The sequence below is a fragment of the Botryllus schlosseri genome, chromosome 8, assembly GCF_051294905.1.
Source record: "Botryllus schlosseri isolate E-star chromosome 8, Bs_hap1, whole genome shotgun sequence".
NCBI lineage: Eukaryota > Metazoa > Chordata > Ascidiacea > Stolidobranchia > Styelidae > Botryllus > Botryllus schlosseri.
In genome coordinates, this window is record NC_137243.1 from 24247335 (window position 1) to 24266923 (window position 19589).

Sequence of the window (19589 nt, forward strand, 5' to 3'; positions counted from 1 at the left end):
AGCCCCGTCTCGAAATGCGGATTTGGAAACTTGACAAATTTTTACATGAAAAAACTTTATTTTAACGAAATCCGGCTCAGAAGAATTCCAGTAGTTACATTACGCATTATGGCAGAAATAATTCAACTTACAGCCAAAGATACTTTCCTACATTTTCGAGAAGAAAGTGCAAGTTCTTACTAAGTAGGTTGCCAAGCATGGAGAATAAACGTTCAACAGCAACAGTTGTTGACTGACAACACTAAGGTTGTGCGTACACTGCTGGTGACAAACCGTGTTGCTTCATTCAGGTAATGTTTTTTACATCAGAATTTTTCATCATGCGCTTTTTGATATAAGAACAATGGAATGCCCACGCAGTCTTGTATCAGTTGGGATATTACGTTGAGCATAAGACCATGTCAACCTATTTGCTTCATTTGAAGGTTTCTGATTCACAAGGAGCAGACAACGGGCCGTATACAACGGTAGGCCTATAAAGTAGGCTACAAGCTGTAAACTGCCAAACGAAAAGTTTACCAACAGTGCAAAATCTACGATACAAACGAAATGGCGGTTGCAAAAAGGCTTTACCTTGGTAAATAATTTTGCATTTTTTTGACCTAACGATACAAATTTGACCTAATTTTGACTTTTTGTGACATGTAAAAAAAAATCGCTCTACTTATAGGCTATGGTAGTGAACGCAGTGGACTTGGAAAATACCAAAGCAATCAGAGAAGATCGATCATTGCGCGACTAAAAGTAAATGGTGCAAATATTACGTGTAATAAGCGATAGGTATAGTGCAGTAGCGACCAAAAGTTATACCTTTCGGGACCAATACTTTAAGATTCACAGGCGTAACCGATGCCGTTGCTAGCTGCAGATGAGAGGTTCCTGGGATTCCTTGCTTGAAACGGTAAATATTTTGCAAAATAAAAAATGTTTGGCACGCCAGTTGGTCATATTTTGAAATTTTGACAAGCTGCATACGAAAGGTTGCCGAACCCTGACCTAGACCTAGACCTAGATAGACCTAGATACATCAAATACACTTCAACTGCATTTTATCGGATTGCCGTGCTCGAAGAGACTTGCATCAGATTCATTACATCACTATACTGGGCAAATGTATAGATTTTGAAGAAGTGTTCCAGTTGACAGTTCTTCAGAAATTCGATCTCCCTCTGCCTGAGCCAAGTGTCAGCGACGATCAGTCACGAACTAAAATGACGGATTTACCTTCGAATACAGTAAACAAATATTTAATGCCTAAAAGTTTTTGGGAATTTTAGCCTTCATCCTTCTTTTCATTTTTTGAAATGCCGGTTGAACATTTATGGGTGATGGTGACTTCTAATCAGGAGCACTGATTGGCCTATTTTTAGGAATTAGGGATTTTAAGCACAGAGCGTGTGATGCGTAATATAGCAATGATAACGAATAACGTTATATGAAAACAGTTATATCTTGTGACTTCAATTGTTACGGCAAATTTCGCTATAATGGCTTCAGTTTGAATCATGATTACACCTACGACGTATACGCAGGCTATAGGTGTCAAGGCACTTGAATGACAGAGCCTGTAGGCCATTGTCTCTATCACAGAGGTTCGCGGCCGTTTGGGAATAATCGGAGGCAGGATAACACGACCAATGACAAGCAAACACGAGCAGCGAAACAGGGAATCACAAATATGCACTTTCGCTGTACCTGTCATCCGTTTAATTTCTTTATTAAATATTGATTAATCATATCTTGAATGCCAATTCAGAGATTGTACTGTGTATGGAATTTTAATTTCTGTGTTGTCTGGTGATGCGCACACCCGCAGGAATGTTGAACAATCACAAATGACTGCTACATCAACAACAGGCTCTTAACATGGTTCTGCGATCTGTATTCGGTCTGATTCTTCTAGATCTGTGGTTCCCGCCGTTTAGTAATCTCGGAAACCCTTACGCTAATTTACAAGCCTTCTGGCAGGGCTGTAGAGTCGGAGTCGGACTTTGTCTCATTTTTTCCTTAATGGAGTCGGAGTCTCAAAATGTTTTATCACGCTTTGGAGTTGGATTCGGTGTAGTAAAAATTATAGCGGCTGGAGTCGGGGTTGGAGGTTTGTGAAAATGACCCTGACTCCGACCCCAATTTCTTGATCATGAAACCAATGCTTTCAAAGGTATCATTAAGTTACTAATAATAACTAAAACAGGATTTTTATGTACCATCAATCACTGTTATTAGTAACGATATTGATAAAATTGGACATTATTCGCAAATTGCAATTCATTTACGTCGATGACGAAAATTACAATATGCATTTTTGCAGACAGAGTAAATACATCGTCTGGTTTTGTAAAATTGATGTAAATATAACTAAAGCTGCTTCCCCCTTCACAAAATTAAAAATGTTTTTAGGATACCTCAGGTGCTTGGGTCGAACAAATGATTAAGAAAGACTGCTAGTCCTAGTTCTTGAATACTTGACTAAGTACATGTAGACTAGACATATGCTTTTTAACTACTTCCTAAATTTCGTTGCTGACCAATTGTTATTAGTAGTGAGCGTGCGCGTGCTTGCAATCAGTATAGTATGTAATGAGAAAATTAGTACTTTGCATCTCTGTATCAGTTGGTGACTCATACACAAGAGCTACACTCCGATTGGTTCATCTAAATACATCAGGGGTCTCAACCACGCGGCCCGCGAGAACATTTAATGCGGCCCGCGGCGGCATTTCGGATTTTTAAGTATTCAACAACATTTACCTGCCACATGTCTTTTTTAGATTTGAGCACTTAAAATTCACTCCAAAACCTTCAACTACTGATCACTTCAATATCGCGACACTTTCAAACGCTACCATAGCGGTGGAAGATCTAGTATCACGTCACATTACCTGTTCATCATAATGAAACACGACCCGTTGATGATTCGACTGAAAAAGTGACTGAAAATTGTGATTTGGACTTTCGTAGAATTACTCGAACTCGGACTGACTGGGTGATATAAGGAAAATGACTCGAGTTGAGTCGGTTCGAGCGTTAAAATCAGAGAAGAACATGTAACTTGGCACGCCGTGTGTTGGCAAAGCCATGGACGCTGTCATGAGTATTAGTAAAATATCAAAAGGTCATCGCGTAGTGTAACGGATATCGCTAAGCAAGTCGGCATGGCAACCATTGGCATTATGTTGCCTCCATGATGTATAGTTACTTATATCTTGGGTGTCTCTATTCGTGTTATTATTGTCAATTAATGGGACGAGTAACAAAGTGGCACGCTAGACTGTTGTAACACCAATGGATTGTTAGGCAATTGGACATTTCTTTAATATGACACATTAATTTCATATTATCCGTTCCAATGTTCGCTGGTAAATCTAACGCTGATTGAATTTGACTTTGGCAATGACATGATCAATAGCCTACTTATCAGGAGTATAGATCTATGCCCGAAACCTGGATTGGGTGACACTGCTCAAATGGTCTGATATCAGATCAATCCTTGTTAAATCCAAGATATTATACCTATAATTTCAGCACATCAAATGTCTGCTAGCTGGAAATTGTAACGCGACAGCTTTTACGATGTCATGATGCATTTGCCCCCTGCATTGAGTCTGTATCTCATTATTATGCCAAGTACAACAACAATTTGATTCAAATATTTAAAAATGTGTTTCTTCTCGTGCCAGGCGTGAATATTACGATATAGTACACCACATTTTCACGATATCTGTAAAATGCCAGTCTACACGGCCCCGTCAAATAAAGCCTTGGAAATACATTGTATACCCCCTTGATGCGTCATCAAGTTTGAGTTTGAGACCCCTGGCCTAAATTATAAATATACAAAATTGGATATATGTCATGTTTGAATGATTCACACATATAGGGTATTAAGACAGTCCCTGTTATATCAAAAAGGAAGGGTATTTAAGAACGGCATTCTTTAATGCAAAGTGCATAGTCAATAATTCGAGCTGTGCCATAATGAAACAGTTTTGCATACCATCGTTAATCATATGTTCGCATATGTTAATGGTCATATGATAGATATTTAACCGTCACTGTGACATATAATTTTCGACGTAAATTTGAATGTTGGAGTCGGAGTTGGAGACGGAGTCGGAGTTCTCTTTGAAAAATAGTCGCAGTCGGAGCCGGAGTCAGAGTCAGTACGTTTAAACACTTCGGAGTCGGCGTTGGAGTCAGTATATTGAAAACGTGTGGAGTCGGAGTCGGTGGTAAAGTTTACCGACTCCACAGCCCTGCCTTCGGGAACCACTAAAACAAAATTATATTAACATTACGCATCTCTAACTACACTTCCGACACATTATACTATAGATTGCTGATTCACGGAATCAAATATGCGTCAACACGGTAATAAAAGAACACAATCAACAAAATATGATTTGCACACAAAACGCAAGTATTTTAACGAATATCTATTGCAGAGCAGTGTGAATTCGGCTGTTCCCTTTCAGAAACCAGTTCGGGTATTCATCTCAAAAATTGCAATCGTATTGATTAATCGGAACGCAACCGCGCATAACGAATTGCTTAATTGTAAATGAGCAAATGGCCCACCGTAAATACTATTTTATTCAAATCCAAATTTTTCGACATCAATAACTCCGCTTCCGCTGGTTGGAGCCAAATTTGGTGAACATCGTTTTTATAGACAACCGAACAATTTCATGGGGCGAACAGAATATTTTGAATGTTTTTTTATTCATTTTTTTACAATAAATAAATAAATAACTGTCTTCTCCTGTAGCAATGCGGCTACTGGTGGGAAGTGAACCAAATTTGGTGTACAGGCTTCAATCAGGTAACCTAACAATTTTATCAAGTAGCTAGAAGAATTTGAGAGAAAAAGTCACTTTTTAACACCCCTAATGTAGATACTATATACCAGTTTGAATCTTCCACGAACCTGCGCAGTATAAGTAGATGTACAGCTGCAACTAACCTGTATTACGTTGATCATGCACAATTTTAACACTTGCATCAAATTATATTTTCTTGTTACACATACACATATATGTAATTCCTTGTAGTCTATAAATAGCAGTTTAGATATTCAGGGAGAATAAATGTCACATTGAACAAGGCACTTGGATCAACTTTTTTCTTATGAGTGTGTTTTGACGATTCTACTCGCTTCTCGTATTCCGCTGCGATAGGCGCCGTCGATTGTACTGTATCTGCCAATGTCAGTCGCTTCACCAGCAAAGAGCACCTTCGGTACGCCGTTCACTTTCAACGGCCTGCGTGCTTTTTTTTGTGTTGCTGTCGTTTCGCCAAGAGCGATGTAACTATAGGATCCCAGAAAATGTTCATTTTGGTGCCACCTCGTCACGTACATATTGTTGGGGAAAGGAATCATATCATTCGCCATGAATTTCCGTAAAAGCATGGTAATCCTGCGCCCTATTTCTTGATCAGGTAGATCCAGCACCGCTGTCGAAATATAGTTGTTCGCCCATACCAGCAATATATTTTCTTTATAAATCTCCACCTGACTTATCTCTGTAAACCAGTGAGCGTCTTCCCTGAACTCTTTTTTGATGTCTGAATCCCATAGGAAGCGATATGGAAAGTCCCCATCATTCCAAAACTTTTTCTCAAAATGCATGAAAATCTTGTTTACTATTCCGAGTCTCATCGTATCCAAAGCCTGAGCTTGTTGCTTCGGAAAGCTCGGAACCAACATGGTTCTGTGATGCTTTTGCAATACTCCGAGCGATACTGTTACAATCACGTGATCCGCGTTGATTTGTCCTTCAGTGCCATCATTGTTAGTGTATTTCACGTTGACTTTTCCGGGTGACGTGACCTCGGGGCCATCCCAAATGATTTTTGTTACTTTTGTATTGAGATTGACGCAGGATTTTGGAATGTCTCTCTGCAGAAGTCCAAGTAAAACTGAATAACCCTGCGGCACGATGACATCGCCACCTTCCAAATAGTGATAATACAGATACGCAAGTACGCTGACATTTTGCGCTCTCTCGCCGTCTTCCATAGACCATTGAGTCATTGTGTAATGAAAAATGGCATCTGTGACAGCCTTTTCGAGGTTGACAGATTTCGTATTTAACATGTCGTCCCATAGTTTTCTAGCGGCATTGACGAGGACAGTATTTTTCTCAGTGCTAGGTTTATTGAGTGCCATCAATTTTTCATTCAGCTCGTCGTACAATCCCTCTGCGTCGTGTAATAGATTTATTATCTCTCCGTTCACCGCTTTTCCACTGCTGCGATGAATTGACCCTTCTTCGTCATGATCATCAACGACGACCGGGTAGTTTTGCGATATAAGCTGGAAAGATATTTAAAAAAGTGAAGAAATTGTTTTGTAAATTCTATTTTTACATTGCTGATCATTAGGATAGGCCGAAAATTACAGTGGGAATATTATACTGTTCATTAATCATCTTGTCAAACCTAACCAGGCTTTGCATTAAGACGATATGTGTGATACGTTTTAATCCTTTGCAGCAACTTCCACTGTTTCAGGAGGGGCTATTTTGCGATCATATATTAGTCACAATAGGGTGTATCTGTCCTAGGTTTCTTTAGGTACTCAAGTAGACTTAACATACTTCGATCGTTCTATAAGCTAGATTAATTCTGTTTTTCTGGATTTGTAGAACAGAAAGCAGTGTTTGAAGATATTTGCATCACGTTTGGATACAAATCATTATTAAAGCAGACAAATTGCCACTAGTGTTGCATCTAAAAACAAATTATGTTTTTAAACACTATTTAAAAAATGCTGTTTTATAAAAAATTCTTTTTTCCCAAAGTTGTATAATTATGCTATTATTGTGCTAAGACTTTCGGAAAAAAACATGTAATATGAGCCTACTGTGGATTTGCACGCGATATAGTCGACTTGTGCGACATGGAATGTTTGGGACCCTCGAAATCGTCGTCGGTTCAACAGTTACAGCACGTAGATATATATCATTGGTGAAGAATGAATGTCCAGATGGTGATGACCGCCTACCGTGAAAATGTTACATAACGATGTAGTCCTGGTTTTTGATCCATTTAAGACGGGTCGGAAGCCTTTTTCGTAAAAGGAGCCATATTTAACCTGTATTTTACATTGTCAATGACAATCCACTATTAAAGATTCGCGACATCATGTTAAAAAACATGGTATGAAAAGGCACTATGTTTTGAGCTTGTTTGTTATAAATGCAACCCTGAGTGTCACTGTTTTACGTCAACCCGATGTAACGTCAAATGTTGCATCTATTTATCGAGTTATTTATCCTTTTGCGTTGGTCACGAATACAGTGTTGAAATCCGTGGATCTGATAACAGCTTTGTGGGCTGCCAGTGGCTGAATTCGTTGTAGGCCTACTCACCGGCAGTCAGTTGTGACGCTGAAGGATTTGTAAGACTCTTGAGACCTGGTGTAAAAGGCCATAGTAGCCGAACACCATATGCACAATACTAACAGCAACAACAGTGTTGGAATGACTCGAGTCATGACTTTAATCGAGTCACCTTTTTCGCATGACTTGACTTGACTCGAGTCACTATGCTAAAATGACTTGACTTGACTTGACTCGATGTATCAGAAATGTTGATTGACTCGTGACTCGGAGAAAAATTCACGAGTCAATTTCAAGTCATCAAGTAATCGGTGTCGATAAAAATCACTGCATCCTGCATATGTTCGGATTGTTCGCGGAAGGCTGGTGTAACCCGTGATAGCGACCAATCATTCAATGATCGTGCGTTTTACTGGGCCTCCATTGTTTTCTCACAAATAAATTGACCGCAAACGAAGTGTTCGAAGCTTACAGCTTACGTTGTCGTAAACAAATAGTATAGTAATTTAATAGCAAAATATCTATTTCTGTTCTCTGTTCTTACCTTTACCAAACCTCTTGCTTTATTGAAAATGAATTCGAATATGGTTTATATACTCTTCAACCATTGGCGCAGACTCGAATTGTATCAAAGCAATATGTATAATTATAAATATAAATATATCAATTAGTTTGTCCCTTCACTATTCTGGCTGGTAACTATAAACTGAGGCTACGCAATTACTTCCGTAGTTAAACAGTTTAACGTATATGTGAGCGGTATAGGACCTTCTTGCATGTATATTTAACTCTATATTCGTTCATCGGTTCAAAATCAATGACCACTCAATCTGTATTTCAGACACCTAACACAATGCAATAACGTAATCATGCCTCATACTTCGAAAAGGCAACTTGACTTGAATTGTGACTTGACTCGTGACTTAACTTGACTTGACTCGACTTGACTCGAGTCACCTTCCAAAATCGATTGACTTGACTTGACTCGATTCGAAAAGTGCAATGACTCGAAATGACTCTTGACTCCAAAGTAGTGACTTGGTCCCAACACTGCACGAATATGCATCATGCATTAGAAATTTTTAATCATAAACCTACGATATTCGAAACTACTTCAATTGAGTTGATATTATGGTATTACTTTTATTTAAGTTGAGTATTATCAGAATTTGTCGAACTAGTCGGCATTGCTGCGCACGTTCGGCATTGCAGCTCACGTTCTATCCAATACCAAGTAGAACTAGCAACTCCAAGGGCGAATCAAAACTCTTCAAGTGGGGGTTGAAATGAAAGGTATGAAAACTCCATAAGTTAGTAGTTTCAAATGGTACGTCAGGAGATGTAGAAATTTAACAGTTAATCAGGGGTGGATAGTGCAAAATGAGTAGTACTGCAATGAATAAGCACAATCTTCGAAAATATAGTCAGTTACCGTTATTTAAGGGCTATTTCACGCGGTTCTAGTGGCAAGTTCACTCGTGAAAGTGATGGAATCTAGTTTCTACTTGTCGAAATCCTAAGTATAGAAACTGATTAGTTTTGTTTAGGAGAAAAATCTATTCGAGTACTCCGATCAAGTAGAAGGACTTCTTTATTGATCAGCTCTGATCATTGTCATAGACTACTTGTACCACAACTGCAGATTCATTGGAGAACCGTGGAGTTAACTTCTGTAGATTACCGAGTAGACAGGGTTTCCGTCGATTCCATGCATCCATTGAGCCCCACGCTCAACAATTTCCCCTTCGAATATATCGGTGTATAATCTTCCACCTACGCGCCCCTCAGCTTCGAGTATTGTGATGTCACACATATCGCTTCGACATAGATAGTTAGCGGCCGAGAGACCGCTTACGCCTCCTCCCACGATGATAATTTTTTGTGCTTGCACTGAAGATGTAAAACGAGATTTCAGAAAATAGTGATTTTTAAAATTGTCAATCATGGCGCACTCTCTATTTAATGCCAAGGAAGAAAATGCCAGTCACGATATTTCTGACGTGAATATTTTCGAAACGGGTCGTACTGCAAAATGCTTTTGAATCAATTACTGTCAATTCGGGAGTTCGAATTATGAAAAAATGATTCCGAATTCTTTATCGTATTACCAATGTTGATCAGTTTTCACAACGAATTTTTGAAGCTATGCCTTTCGCGCAACGCTTGATATTAGAGACTTTTGTTACTGAGCCCTTCGGTGCCCTATCTTTGGTTTGACGCGACGTAAAGTTAGTTTCAACTCGTTCGAATCGAAGCCGAGATCAATTAGAAATTTGTCATCGGTAATACTCACCTCCAGATGAATATATCTGGTACAAAATAAGACATGCCGATAGAATGTTGTTGGTAATCATGGCGAAGGGTTTCTTCTCGTAAATCCTGGTATGATCGACTTTATGTTGTATGCTACGCCTCTGAGAAATACGTAACAAACATGTGAATGGTAGGATTTACGATAAAGGAACCTTTTCTATACAACCAAAATGTGATTCATCAATATTATGCACTTTACCGATATCTCAATAGGCATACCACTACAATGCCAATACTTCCTTTAATCGAGCAACCGAATTAGTGTACAGAAGACCATTCTTTTCTTCTACCAATCGCTATTTTACCGCTTCGCTATCCCGAATGACGATTATGAGTAGAGTAAAGATATCTTCATTTTAATTATCGAATAGATACTCCTGGCAGGGGTAGGCTAATATCTTGGGCGCAGCCAACGACAACATTTCAGGACGGTGATCCCGGTGAATCCGTAATAGTTTCATTATGGGGTAATACGGATTTAGGTATGACATAAAGAAGTTTGAAGCATAAATTCTTACTTTTGTTTGACATCACTGCAGGGAATTACGTAACACTGATTTTCTTTTATATATTGAAACAAACACCACCATCGAACCAACCTTACCAACTTATATAATACGAGATATCGTACCGAGCTCAAATCTCGTACTTCTTTATCATGGAATGCTCGTTATCTGTTCAATCATGACCACCAACTCCTTATTGCCGGTATCATGACCCGAAAAGCGACCCAATTCTAGTACTTTTTGCAGGAAACTATCGAGTATCGCAATAATTCGAGCCAACTCATGAAATAGAAACCATATGAGGATCTTACAATTTCCCAACATCATTGACACCAACTTGGCACCGAAAAGTGTGTGTTAACAATTGTTTTAGAATAACTTGCACAATATGTATGCATCTAACCACTGAAACACCTATCGCAATTTAATCTTATATTTATCTGATGATTTGAACCGTAGACCAATGCGTGAGCGACGTAACTAACTGTCGAATGAGCGACTTCGATGTTATTGCTCGCATCTCGGGTCAGCGTCTCAAACATTACAAACGGGCTCTCTATCAAATAAAACATGAATCTCATACCTAATCAAAATTGCAAGGAGTCTCAGCTTCTATCTCAACCATTACCATATGCCAGACAGTCAGTCATAGAGTGCGATGGTCCCTGATGAAATTTTTAGCAAACTGAAGGCGTTCGGTATCTTGTAACCCTATGACAGCGGGAACAGTGCAATAAACATTGGCTTATCTATTAATTGATGCTTCGTCAATGGTGTGTACACAATACTTCATTAACTGCGTGCTCTCTGCCGGATGAGGTCTGAGTGCGTTTTGTTTTCTTATGATTGTGATGGGCACGATTTCATGTATTGAGCATACATGTGTTCCCCCATCGCATGAGCTGCTAAACTTATTATTTTAGTGGCGCCGCTCATCTTAATGTATTTTGCATGCGCGAATCTATGCTATCATCTAATTCAGTCGTTCTCAAACTGTTTTAGACACGCCCGCATTTTAGATAGTGGAAAATTTCGTCATATCACAAAATGCAACCAGAATGCTAGCAATCCCACCGGATAGTTTAATGGCATGGAAGATTAGGACTGTTTTTGAGAGAAATAAATATGAAATTCGGATTATACGCAGAGCAATAACAAAGAAACGGAGGTAAATCGCGCGAAGCGCCAAATTTTGTCTCCAGTTGACCGCTGTTCCGAGCACCTCTTCAAATGCTTTTAGGCCCCCAGTTTGAGATCCACTGATCACATTCATTGATTTGGTTTTCAGCATGTTCATGCGATCGGCATTCACATGTATAATACTATTGCTTGATAAGATCCAATCTAATTCGTTTAGTTACTTTGTAATATAATAAGAAGACAAACGACATTGTTCAGTAGGGACACTAAATTGCTCCCTGTATGAAACATAATTATTATAATAACATGTGGTACGCGACATACAGTTGTGAGGCTATATTGTGTACTATATTAGAGGACAGCAGTGACGTCGGCCAGGGCAGGTATGTGCGGCAGCGCCTCGCCCGTTGCCAGGATGAGTAAATTAATATTCCGAAAACCTTCAATGATTGCAACAACAATAATTATGTGCATTATCCAACAATGTTCATCAATGACCAATTTTAAAACATGTTTACATACAAAATCACGGAATTTACATATTAAAGTTCAGAAAATATAGCGCGAAAGGAGAGGTGAGACACATGGGAGGCACGGACTGGCCAAGCCTTACTGGTGATAGCGCAACCCATCATAAACAGCTCAGAATTGGTAATAACTGGAATTAATCTAATGCTATTGTCGCAGTGATTGCCGAGATCTAAACATTAATATCGTCACAACACCAGAACCTCCTTCCCGGTCGGTCGGCAGAGTTCACCGTCTGCTGAGACAGAGCAACTACGCACAGCGAGCCGGAGCCGGAGCTCCCGTGTACTTGGCCCGCCTTGCTCGAGTACCTGAGCGCCGAAGTTCTGGAATTGGCCGGAAACGCGGCCCGCGACAACAAGAAGAGCAGAATCATCCCGCGTCATTTGCAGCAGTGTTGCCAATTGGCGCATTTGGGAGCCAAATTTCAGAAATTTGGCTCTTTTAAAGGTCGGTTGGCAACGCAAAATTACTTTTGGCGCGTTGGCTTCAATTTGGCGCATTTTACTATAAAATTATTTAACAATTGAAACTGATGTAACGTCGAATCGCTCTTCTTTAGTTCTCGTTCTAACCTTGGATATTAGGATTTGCAGGCCTATGTCATCATTTGAGCGGCTTATTGCCATCACAGTGTTTCTCTCGTGCTCGATATTCTAGATCAGGGTCACCAATGCGGGCCTAACGTAGCCTGCAAGGACTAGATGAGTCGCCCGCGGGCCTGTTTTTAAAAAAATTGGAGTAACAGCTCTTAGCAACGAGCTTTTATATAATGATTTAGCTGTTCTTGTGTAAATCACACTAACATGTAACTCAGTTACTCCTGCCATTTACCCGCTTCAATATTTTACTGTTTTTGGCTGTAACTCGTTTTGTGTTCACAATAGAGAAAACATTTTTCTTGAAACAGATAGAAACATGATGTTTCGGCAGCTTTTGAGCTACAGGGTTGCCATACCGTCCTTATTTCTAAGTGTAGCGACCCTGATACGGCGTCACGTACCTAACAGGGAAGCCGGTATGTTCCTGGGCTCCGGACCTCGTCTCTCTGCGATTGCCGCCTGCTGCGCGCTCGCTACACGAAACGCCCAACGCACAGTACACCAGTCCATACGGTTATAATAAGATTATATTCCACGACACAGTACTCAAACGGCGTTTCACACTAGACTCATATTACACAATATACACAGCGATACATACAAACTGATAACGGAAGCATAAGACCATAGCAATACGAGACACAGGCCTACACACAGCACACACGTACACACAAACCGTATTCCGACAGCTAGGCCTAAACCTACATCAGCAGCAGCCTTACCATCTACAGGCGAGGGACTAACTACGGGACAATATCACTCCCCAGATGCTAGCGCATCATCGTCCGTGATCTTTCCATGCCCCAGTCAATCTATCTGAACATAGATTCCGACAGAATACATCCACCTCAAGCCTACAAATACAATGCCAACTACCTGCTACTTCACACCCTAACTGCCTAATACTACAACTACTTCATGCTGCTGTTCCCGACTACTCATACTTCACGCTACCAAACACAGAGACATACTCACTCACATCCAGCTTCAGCCACGCTCTCAGCCAACTCCCTCTACTCAACCCACTCAACACGCGGTCTCCAGCCATATCACGTGCAACGTAATTTCCAAACGGCAAATACAGAACATTCTAGAAACCCCTGGATGCCACACTAAGATGTGTCCTTATTTTGAAGAGCCACGTCTTGGAAAACTCAACTGTCCTTATTTCTAAGAAATGTCCTTATTTTCTAATTGCGTCCTTATTTTGTCTTATTTTCAGCAACTACAGAACTTCGATCATCCCCCTCTGGTGTCTGTGTTGCTTTTGCGTCGAGATTTTATGACATCATAAACGAAAGGAACACCCGTGGCGTACGCACCACAGGATTTCACTTCGAAGTGGTGAAATAGCTAGGACAGTGAGGGGTATAGCAGTTTCGGCTGTGCCAAGCTATCGCAGCGGACGTAATTTTAGCAGTAAACAGCAGTATCAGGTTTCTGCTGTTTAGTCTACAGCAGAATAAGCTGTGGGAAAGTCAGCATTTATTGCGTACTGAAAAAGGGCGCACTGCAGTCGACACTTGGGTTAACCATCATCGCAAAGAAGCTTGCTCCAGCCAAGACCAAGACCACAAGCATTGTTACTGGAGTTCTTGCTCCATACGCTCAAAAAATGATTTTGTCTAAACTTGGTGTACAGCCTTTTTCCATCTTGGTAGATGCCTTGAATCACAACGCGGCGAAGAAGTTTGGTTTATCACCCTATATGGGTAGCCCAACACCAACGTTTTTTTTTGGGGGGGGGGAAGGGCAGACGAAATGCTTTTTCCGTACTGAGGAAAGGTACACCTACACCTGAGCTGTCGCCAGATCCAATAATCACTTTATAATAACAAGGATTCGCTGGATCAGGTTGTTTCTGGCGAAAAGTATGGAATGTGATATGCCACGGCTCGTTTAATTTCAACATTCGTATAAAACGCTTTTTAATCCTAATCGAACTTTTTGACTGTCCTTATTTTTGAATCCATGTCGATGGCAACGCTGGCTATATATAATGACTCTACGAGCAGTGGTTGTCGAGTTGTGCAATTTTACCTCCTATAGTGCGCAGAAATTTGGGGGGTTGCCGGCTGGAAAAAAGGGGCAATTCCCAAAAATCAATTGTATTGAAGCTTCAGGTCATTTGTCGGGATTTAAGAACCCCCTTTTTTCGATTAAAAAAGTTATTTTCACACCACTCTAATGTAAAAGTGCGTTGAAAACGTATCATTTTTGTGATTTAGGTGTAATTTATAAGCATATCGGTTGAAATCGAAAATAGTTGGCTCCTTGAAGGGACATTTGGCACATTTTGGAGAGCAATTTGGCTCTTTTGGACCACCAGCAGTTGGCAACCCTGATTTGCAGCTCGTCATCAGAAGCGACGAGGAGCTGAACAAGCTGCTCGGCGGAGTCAACATTGCGCAAGGCGGCGTCTTGACTGAGACTGAGACTGGACTCGAGCGAGCCTGCCGGGACATGTCTTGTGTCTAGAGTAGAGCGTTTTAAAAGCAGCACTCGTATGGTTACCACTGTGGCCATGTACATTGTACAATAGGGGTCTTCAAAAATGACTTTTGTTACCCAATTGGATGTGAAATTGGGCAAATACGTTCAATAAAAATGCATAGAAAAATGACCAGGTAAGGAACATATGGATTTCCGTCATTACTGCTAACAATCCGACAATCGCAACGCAATGAACCAATGCGCTATCGACTTCGCGAACCGATGGCGTCGTAGAACCCTGGAGTTATACGATGGCCAATATGTAACGGAGATTATATGCATTTCCTTACAGCTACGGACATTTCCATCAATGCCATTACCTATACATTAAATTGCGGGTACCTGTAGTACCCTCTTGTGTAGTCGACGTGTGAAGAGTGCTAATGTGATTAGAAAGAAGTCGCTAATTGAACCAGGCTCCATTTGGGTTTATATATTTATAAATTCGACTCTAACGGTTTAGTGCCGCAGCAACCGTGAACCTCGCCGCATCTTCCTGGAGGATAGCACGACACGTGAAATTGGCTCCATAGCATTCTAATAACCATACACAGGACACGCATTTACAATCATGGAAAATCATCAAATGACAGCATACAGGCATCGCCATCAGTCTACGCTGCTCGCGATTGGTTTATGGGACTATTTACTAGATAAAATGTAACTGAAAGTCCCACCTTCATCGCAGTCAACTCTGATTCGGCATCAATACCCTTTTCGAATAAAATTTCGTCCATGCAGCTACTAGAACATGTCGAAGAAACAAGCGCCCAGTGGGTTCACCTCGTTATGCATGTGTGACGCATTGGATGAAAAGCTCCCACACCCCAAGCTGACACTTCGCGAAAACGTAAGAGGAAAGGGATTGTCTTACGCCTTCGCAATTCAGCAAGCCGATAGCGAAGTTTCAAATTGACGGATAGTTACATAATCGGTTAGGACAGGAAGTACTGTGTGGTGAATACAGACCGTCACTATACGACAAGTAACATGATATCAATTGAGGAAATCTCACAGGAAGACATTCCAACTACAGAAGTGGTCATTCTTCCCTTACAACTATGCACTCCGCCTTTTATTCATATCCCTATAAGTTTAATATTGTCTTACCATTCGCTACTATGTGTATTGTGTACTTGTATTACCATTGTGTACAACACAGCACATTTTCTCTATAAAAGCTCGTATATCATTAATCATGTTCGTTGCCTTATTTAAGAATGCCAACCTTGAATTACGAAAACGTAGGTTCGTCGTGATGTTTCTATTAATTTCGAGAACCCAGGAACACATGCATAAATGGAAACAAACATAGTTACTACAGCAGTATATATGCTTACCTACGCTAAGCCGTGATACAAGAGTGACGTCGGGTTAGGGGAGGCAAGTGAGACAGTACCTCGCCTGTCGTTAGGATGAGTGAACGAAAATTGTGAAACCTTGAATTACTATTAGTATTTTCTCTAGATGGACATGAATAACAAAATTTGGAACATTTTTCTCCCAAAGTCACGCAATTTGCATATTTATTGTTCGGAAATGAAGCGCGAAACGAGAGGTAAGGCACAGATGGAGCAAGCCTCACCATTGATAAAGAAATTCCTCGTAAATAGCTTAGAATTCATCAAACTGTCGCACTGATTCCGCAAATCTAAAAACCGACCAATTTTCAAAGTATTCGCCAAAAACACATAACGTTGCGCTACACACCTACATTTTATCGCCGGTACTACAGAGCTACTGACCAATCAAGAACGTGGCTAGCTACGGCAATTTTTGTAATTCGAGTTTGTAATTGGGAATGTAACGTCCACGGCAGTTCATTTTCCGCCGTAGATCAGAAATATGATGTGTATTTCAAGACTGCGTTGTCGTATTGGCGTCGCCATGTCTGCTATGATTTTCTTTGATCAATCAACGTATCGTGCAATCTAAGATTTCGAGTCGGGTAGATCAAATTCGCGAGTGATATAGGTCGCCGGTACGACAGTAACAGTAAAATTTTAAAATAGGGGATCTGAGTCCGTAAACCTGAAGACGGCATTGTCGTTACCTCTCAAAGACATGTTTATACTGCCACGAGAATAATCATTCTGGCCATGATGACATTTTACTAACAAGTTGCTGCAACATTAATCAATTCAGTACAAAAATAAATATTTGGCAAATAGCCACATCTTATACCCAAAAGAGCCATATATGACTCGCGAACCATACGTTCTTGAACACTGGATTATACGGTTCGATGGACAGTATTCTGGGTCTTGGACTCGCGGCAGCTTCGTAGGTTTCGTACTACAATCGAATAGTTTGCCTCTTCAATTACACACATAGCAGACAAGCTAAGGCTTCCGTTTCCGTACCCTCAGCAGCGCATTTGAGGCGAATACTTTTGCTAATAAACTTACACCTGATCCATTATGCTGCATTATAAGTGGTGAATCACAGAATGTTATGGTGATGAAGTGACCCCACATATGCAACTCAGGTTTTCCCACATAATGTTCGAATTGTACTACTTATCTTCGTTTCTGGTTCAAATCTGTTGTAGTACAACGAAAGATAATTTCCTACATTCTCGGGTAGAAAGTATCCGTCCTTACTAAGTAGCTTGCCAAGAATGTAGAAAGAACGTTCGACAGTAGCAGTTGTTGGCTAACAACACTGAAGTTGTGCGTACTCTGCTAGTGACACAGCGTGTTGCATCATTCTGACAATGGTGCCTACATCACAATTTTTCATAATTCGCTTCTTCATATAAGAACCATGCAATGCCCGCGCAGTCTTGCTTCAGTTAAGATATTGCGGTACGTTGTGCATAATACCAAGTCAATCTATTTGTTTTATTTGAATGTTTATGATGCACAATGAGTAGACAATGGGCCGTCTACAATGGTAGGCCTATAAAGTAGGCTACAAGCTGTAAAATGTCAAATGATAAGTTCCCGACAGTGCAAAATCTACGATACAAACGAAGTGCAGTTTGTAAAAAAATTTTGACTTTGTTTACAATTTTGTCTTATATGACCTAACGCTACAGTTTTGACTTTATTTTGACATTTTTTAACATCTAACAAAATCGCCCTAGTGATCATTAATTGATGCAGTCCATAACACCACATGAATTGCTTTATTTGAATCATTCTCATCGAATGGAAGGGTGTGAACGTACAATTTGGGGCGAAATCGGCGAAATGCACGATTTTCGTTTCCAGTGCATGCATTTAATTTTGGTCACTTGTGAAGAATAAATAACAGTAATGTATACTGTCAGTACAGAGTGAATGCACTGATTCTCTTTCTGTCACCACGTGTTGAAAGTGCAGCGTGTGTCACAATGAGGAAACCATGATTAATATATAGTTTCCTGAGAAATTTCCTTACAGTCGCATTCGTTCTCGCGGTGTTATGATTTGTCTCATTTAATCAATTTTATGATTTTCCGGCTCACGTACGAGAATTATGTCGCAGCTGTACCACGAAGTTATTGCAAAACAGAAGAAATTTACCCGTTTGTCGAAATGATCGTGTTTAAGAACCAAGCAACCTATTCTAAAACAGGGGACAGTCTTCCATATATACGTCATGGAATTGAAAAAACAAATGCCTTGCTAGAATCCTCTCCATTAATAACAGGGCTGGTCGCAATTGAGTCTTTAGTGATTCGATTTTGAATCGAGTAATAGGCGTCTACTATAGAATATTCCAGTAGGATTCAGTATGGCATCGCAATAGTATAAATAATGTGGAAAGTTCTAATATGCACCTTTTATGCGGCCAGAGATAATATGACGCCCGTTCTACATCACATTAAAGATCATTTGGTACATACCCCATTGTAATTTGTGACAATGCTGTGGGTTGAGCATGCAAAGCCAAGTTTACCCAACGACAGTAGTAATGACATAATAGCCAGTAAGTATTGCTCTCGAGCACATATATGGGGCCTAGCTAGGGTGTTAATAGGCCCTTTGCTGCGCGATCGAGCATTCTTTCTCCCACTCTCACCGCGCCGCTGCTCACTTTTTCTTGATCTGCGACATATACGACATTGTCGCGTCACAACGTCAAAATCAATCACAATGCAAAATTCGATGTTGATTTTATTGGTTTTCAGATCCACGAGCAGAATAAATTAACAGTTTCGTGATTCGTAAAGCGGTAGCTTTCGATTGATAACAATTTTATGAAATTTTGCCGTCCGATTTGGTTGTGTGTGCCCCACTACAGGACCCTATGATAATATAAACAACAACATCGGGGAATCCTAAAAGTGTAGCCAGGTGTCATTACATTTTTTGGTTTATGGTGCATATTGTTTATTGGATAAATTACTAAGCAGACTATTTCAGAGAAATATCCGGTGGTGAAAATGCAGGTATTATATCGAACTTCATACGTTGTATTAGTATATGAATTTTCATCACAGTAAAACAATACAAGATTCCGGTAAAATGAAATGATAAGAAGGTAATTTGGAGTGATCTCGTTACTCACATACCACCTGAAAAGCCGTCTCGTAACACTGGTGGTACAATCCATAAATGAAAACATAGCTTGTAGCAATAAAAATAACAAATAAAAACGGGGCAGCATGCACACTGTAAGACATTACAAAAAAAAACATAAAATGATCCGGCGATTAAAATATACCGATATAAGGT

The 19589-nt window shown here is 40.2% G+C and overlaps 1 protein-coding gene across 2 annotated transcripts; it reads right to left on the reverse strand.

Annotated features, from left to right (window-relative positions):
* Positions 1-4995: 4995 nt before the first annotated feature.
* LOC145444537 (spermine oxidase-like) lies at positions 4996-16102 on the reverse strand. Of its 2 annotated transcripts, XM_080322523.1 has the most exons (4): positions 15603-16102; positions 9637-9755; positions 9025-9233; positions 4996-6316 (listed from the first exon to the last, which is right to left on the reverse strand). In XM_080322523.1, the coding sequence occupies exons 2-4, from the start codon at positions 9695-9697 to the stop codon at positions 5126-5128; spliced, it is 1461 nt and encodes a 486-aa protein (XP_080178649.1). In that variant the 5' UTR covers positions 9698-9755; positions 15603-16102; the 3' UTR covers positions 4996-5125. The 2 variants fall into 2 exon arrangements, with proteins under 2 accessions (XP_080178649.1, XP_080178651.1); XM_080322525.1 differs by lacking the exon at positions 15603-16102 and having other exon boundaries at positions 9637-10287.
* Positions 16103-19589: the final 3487 nt, after the last annotated feature.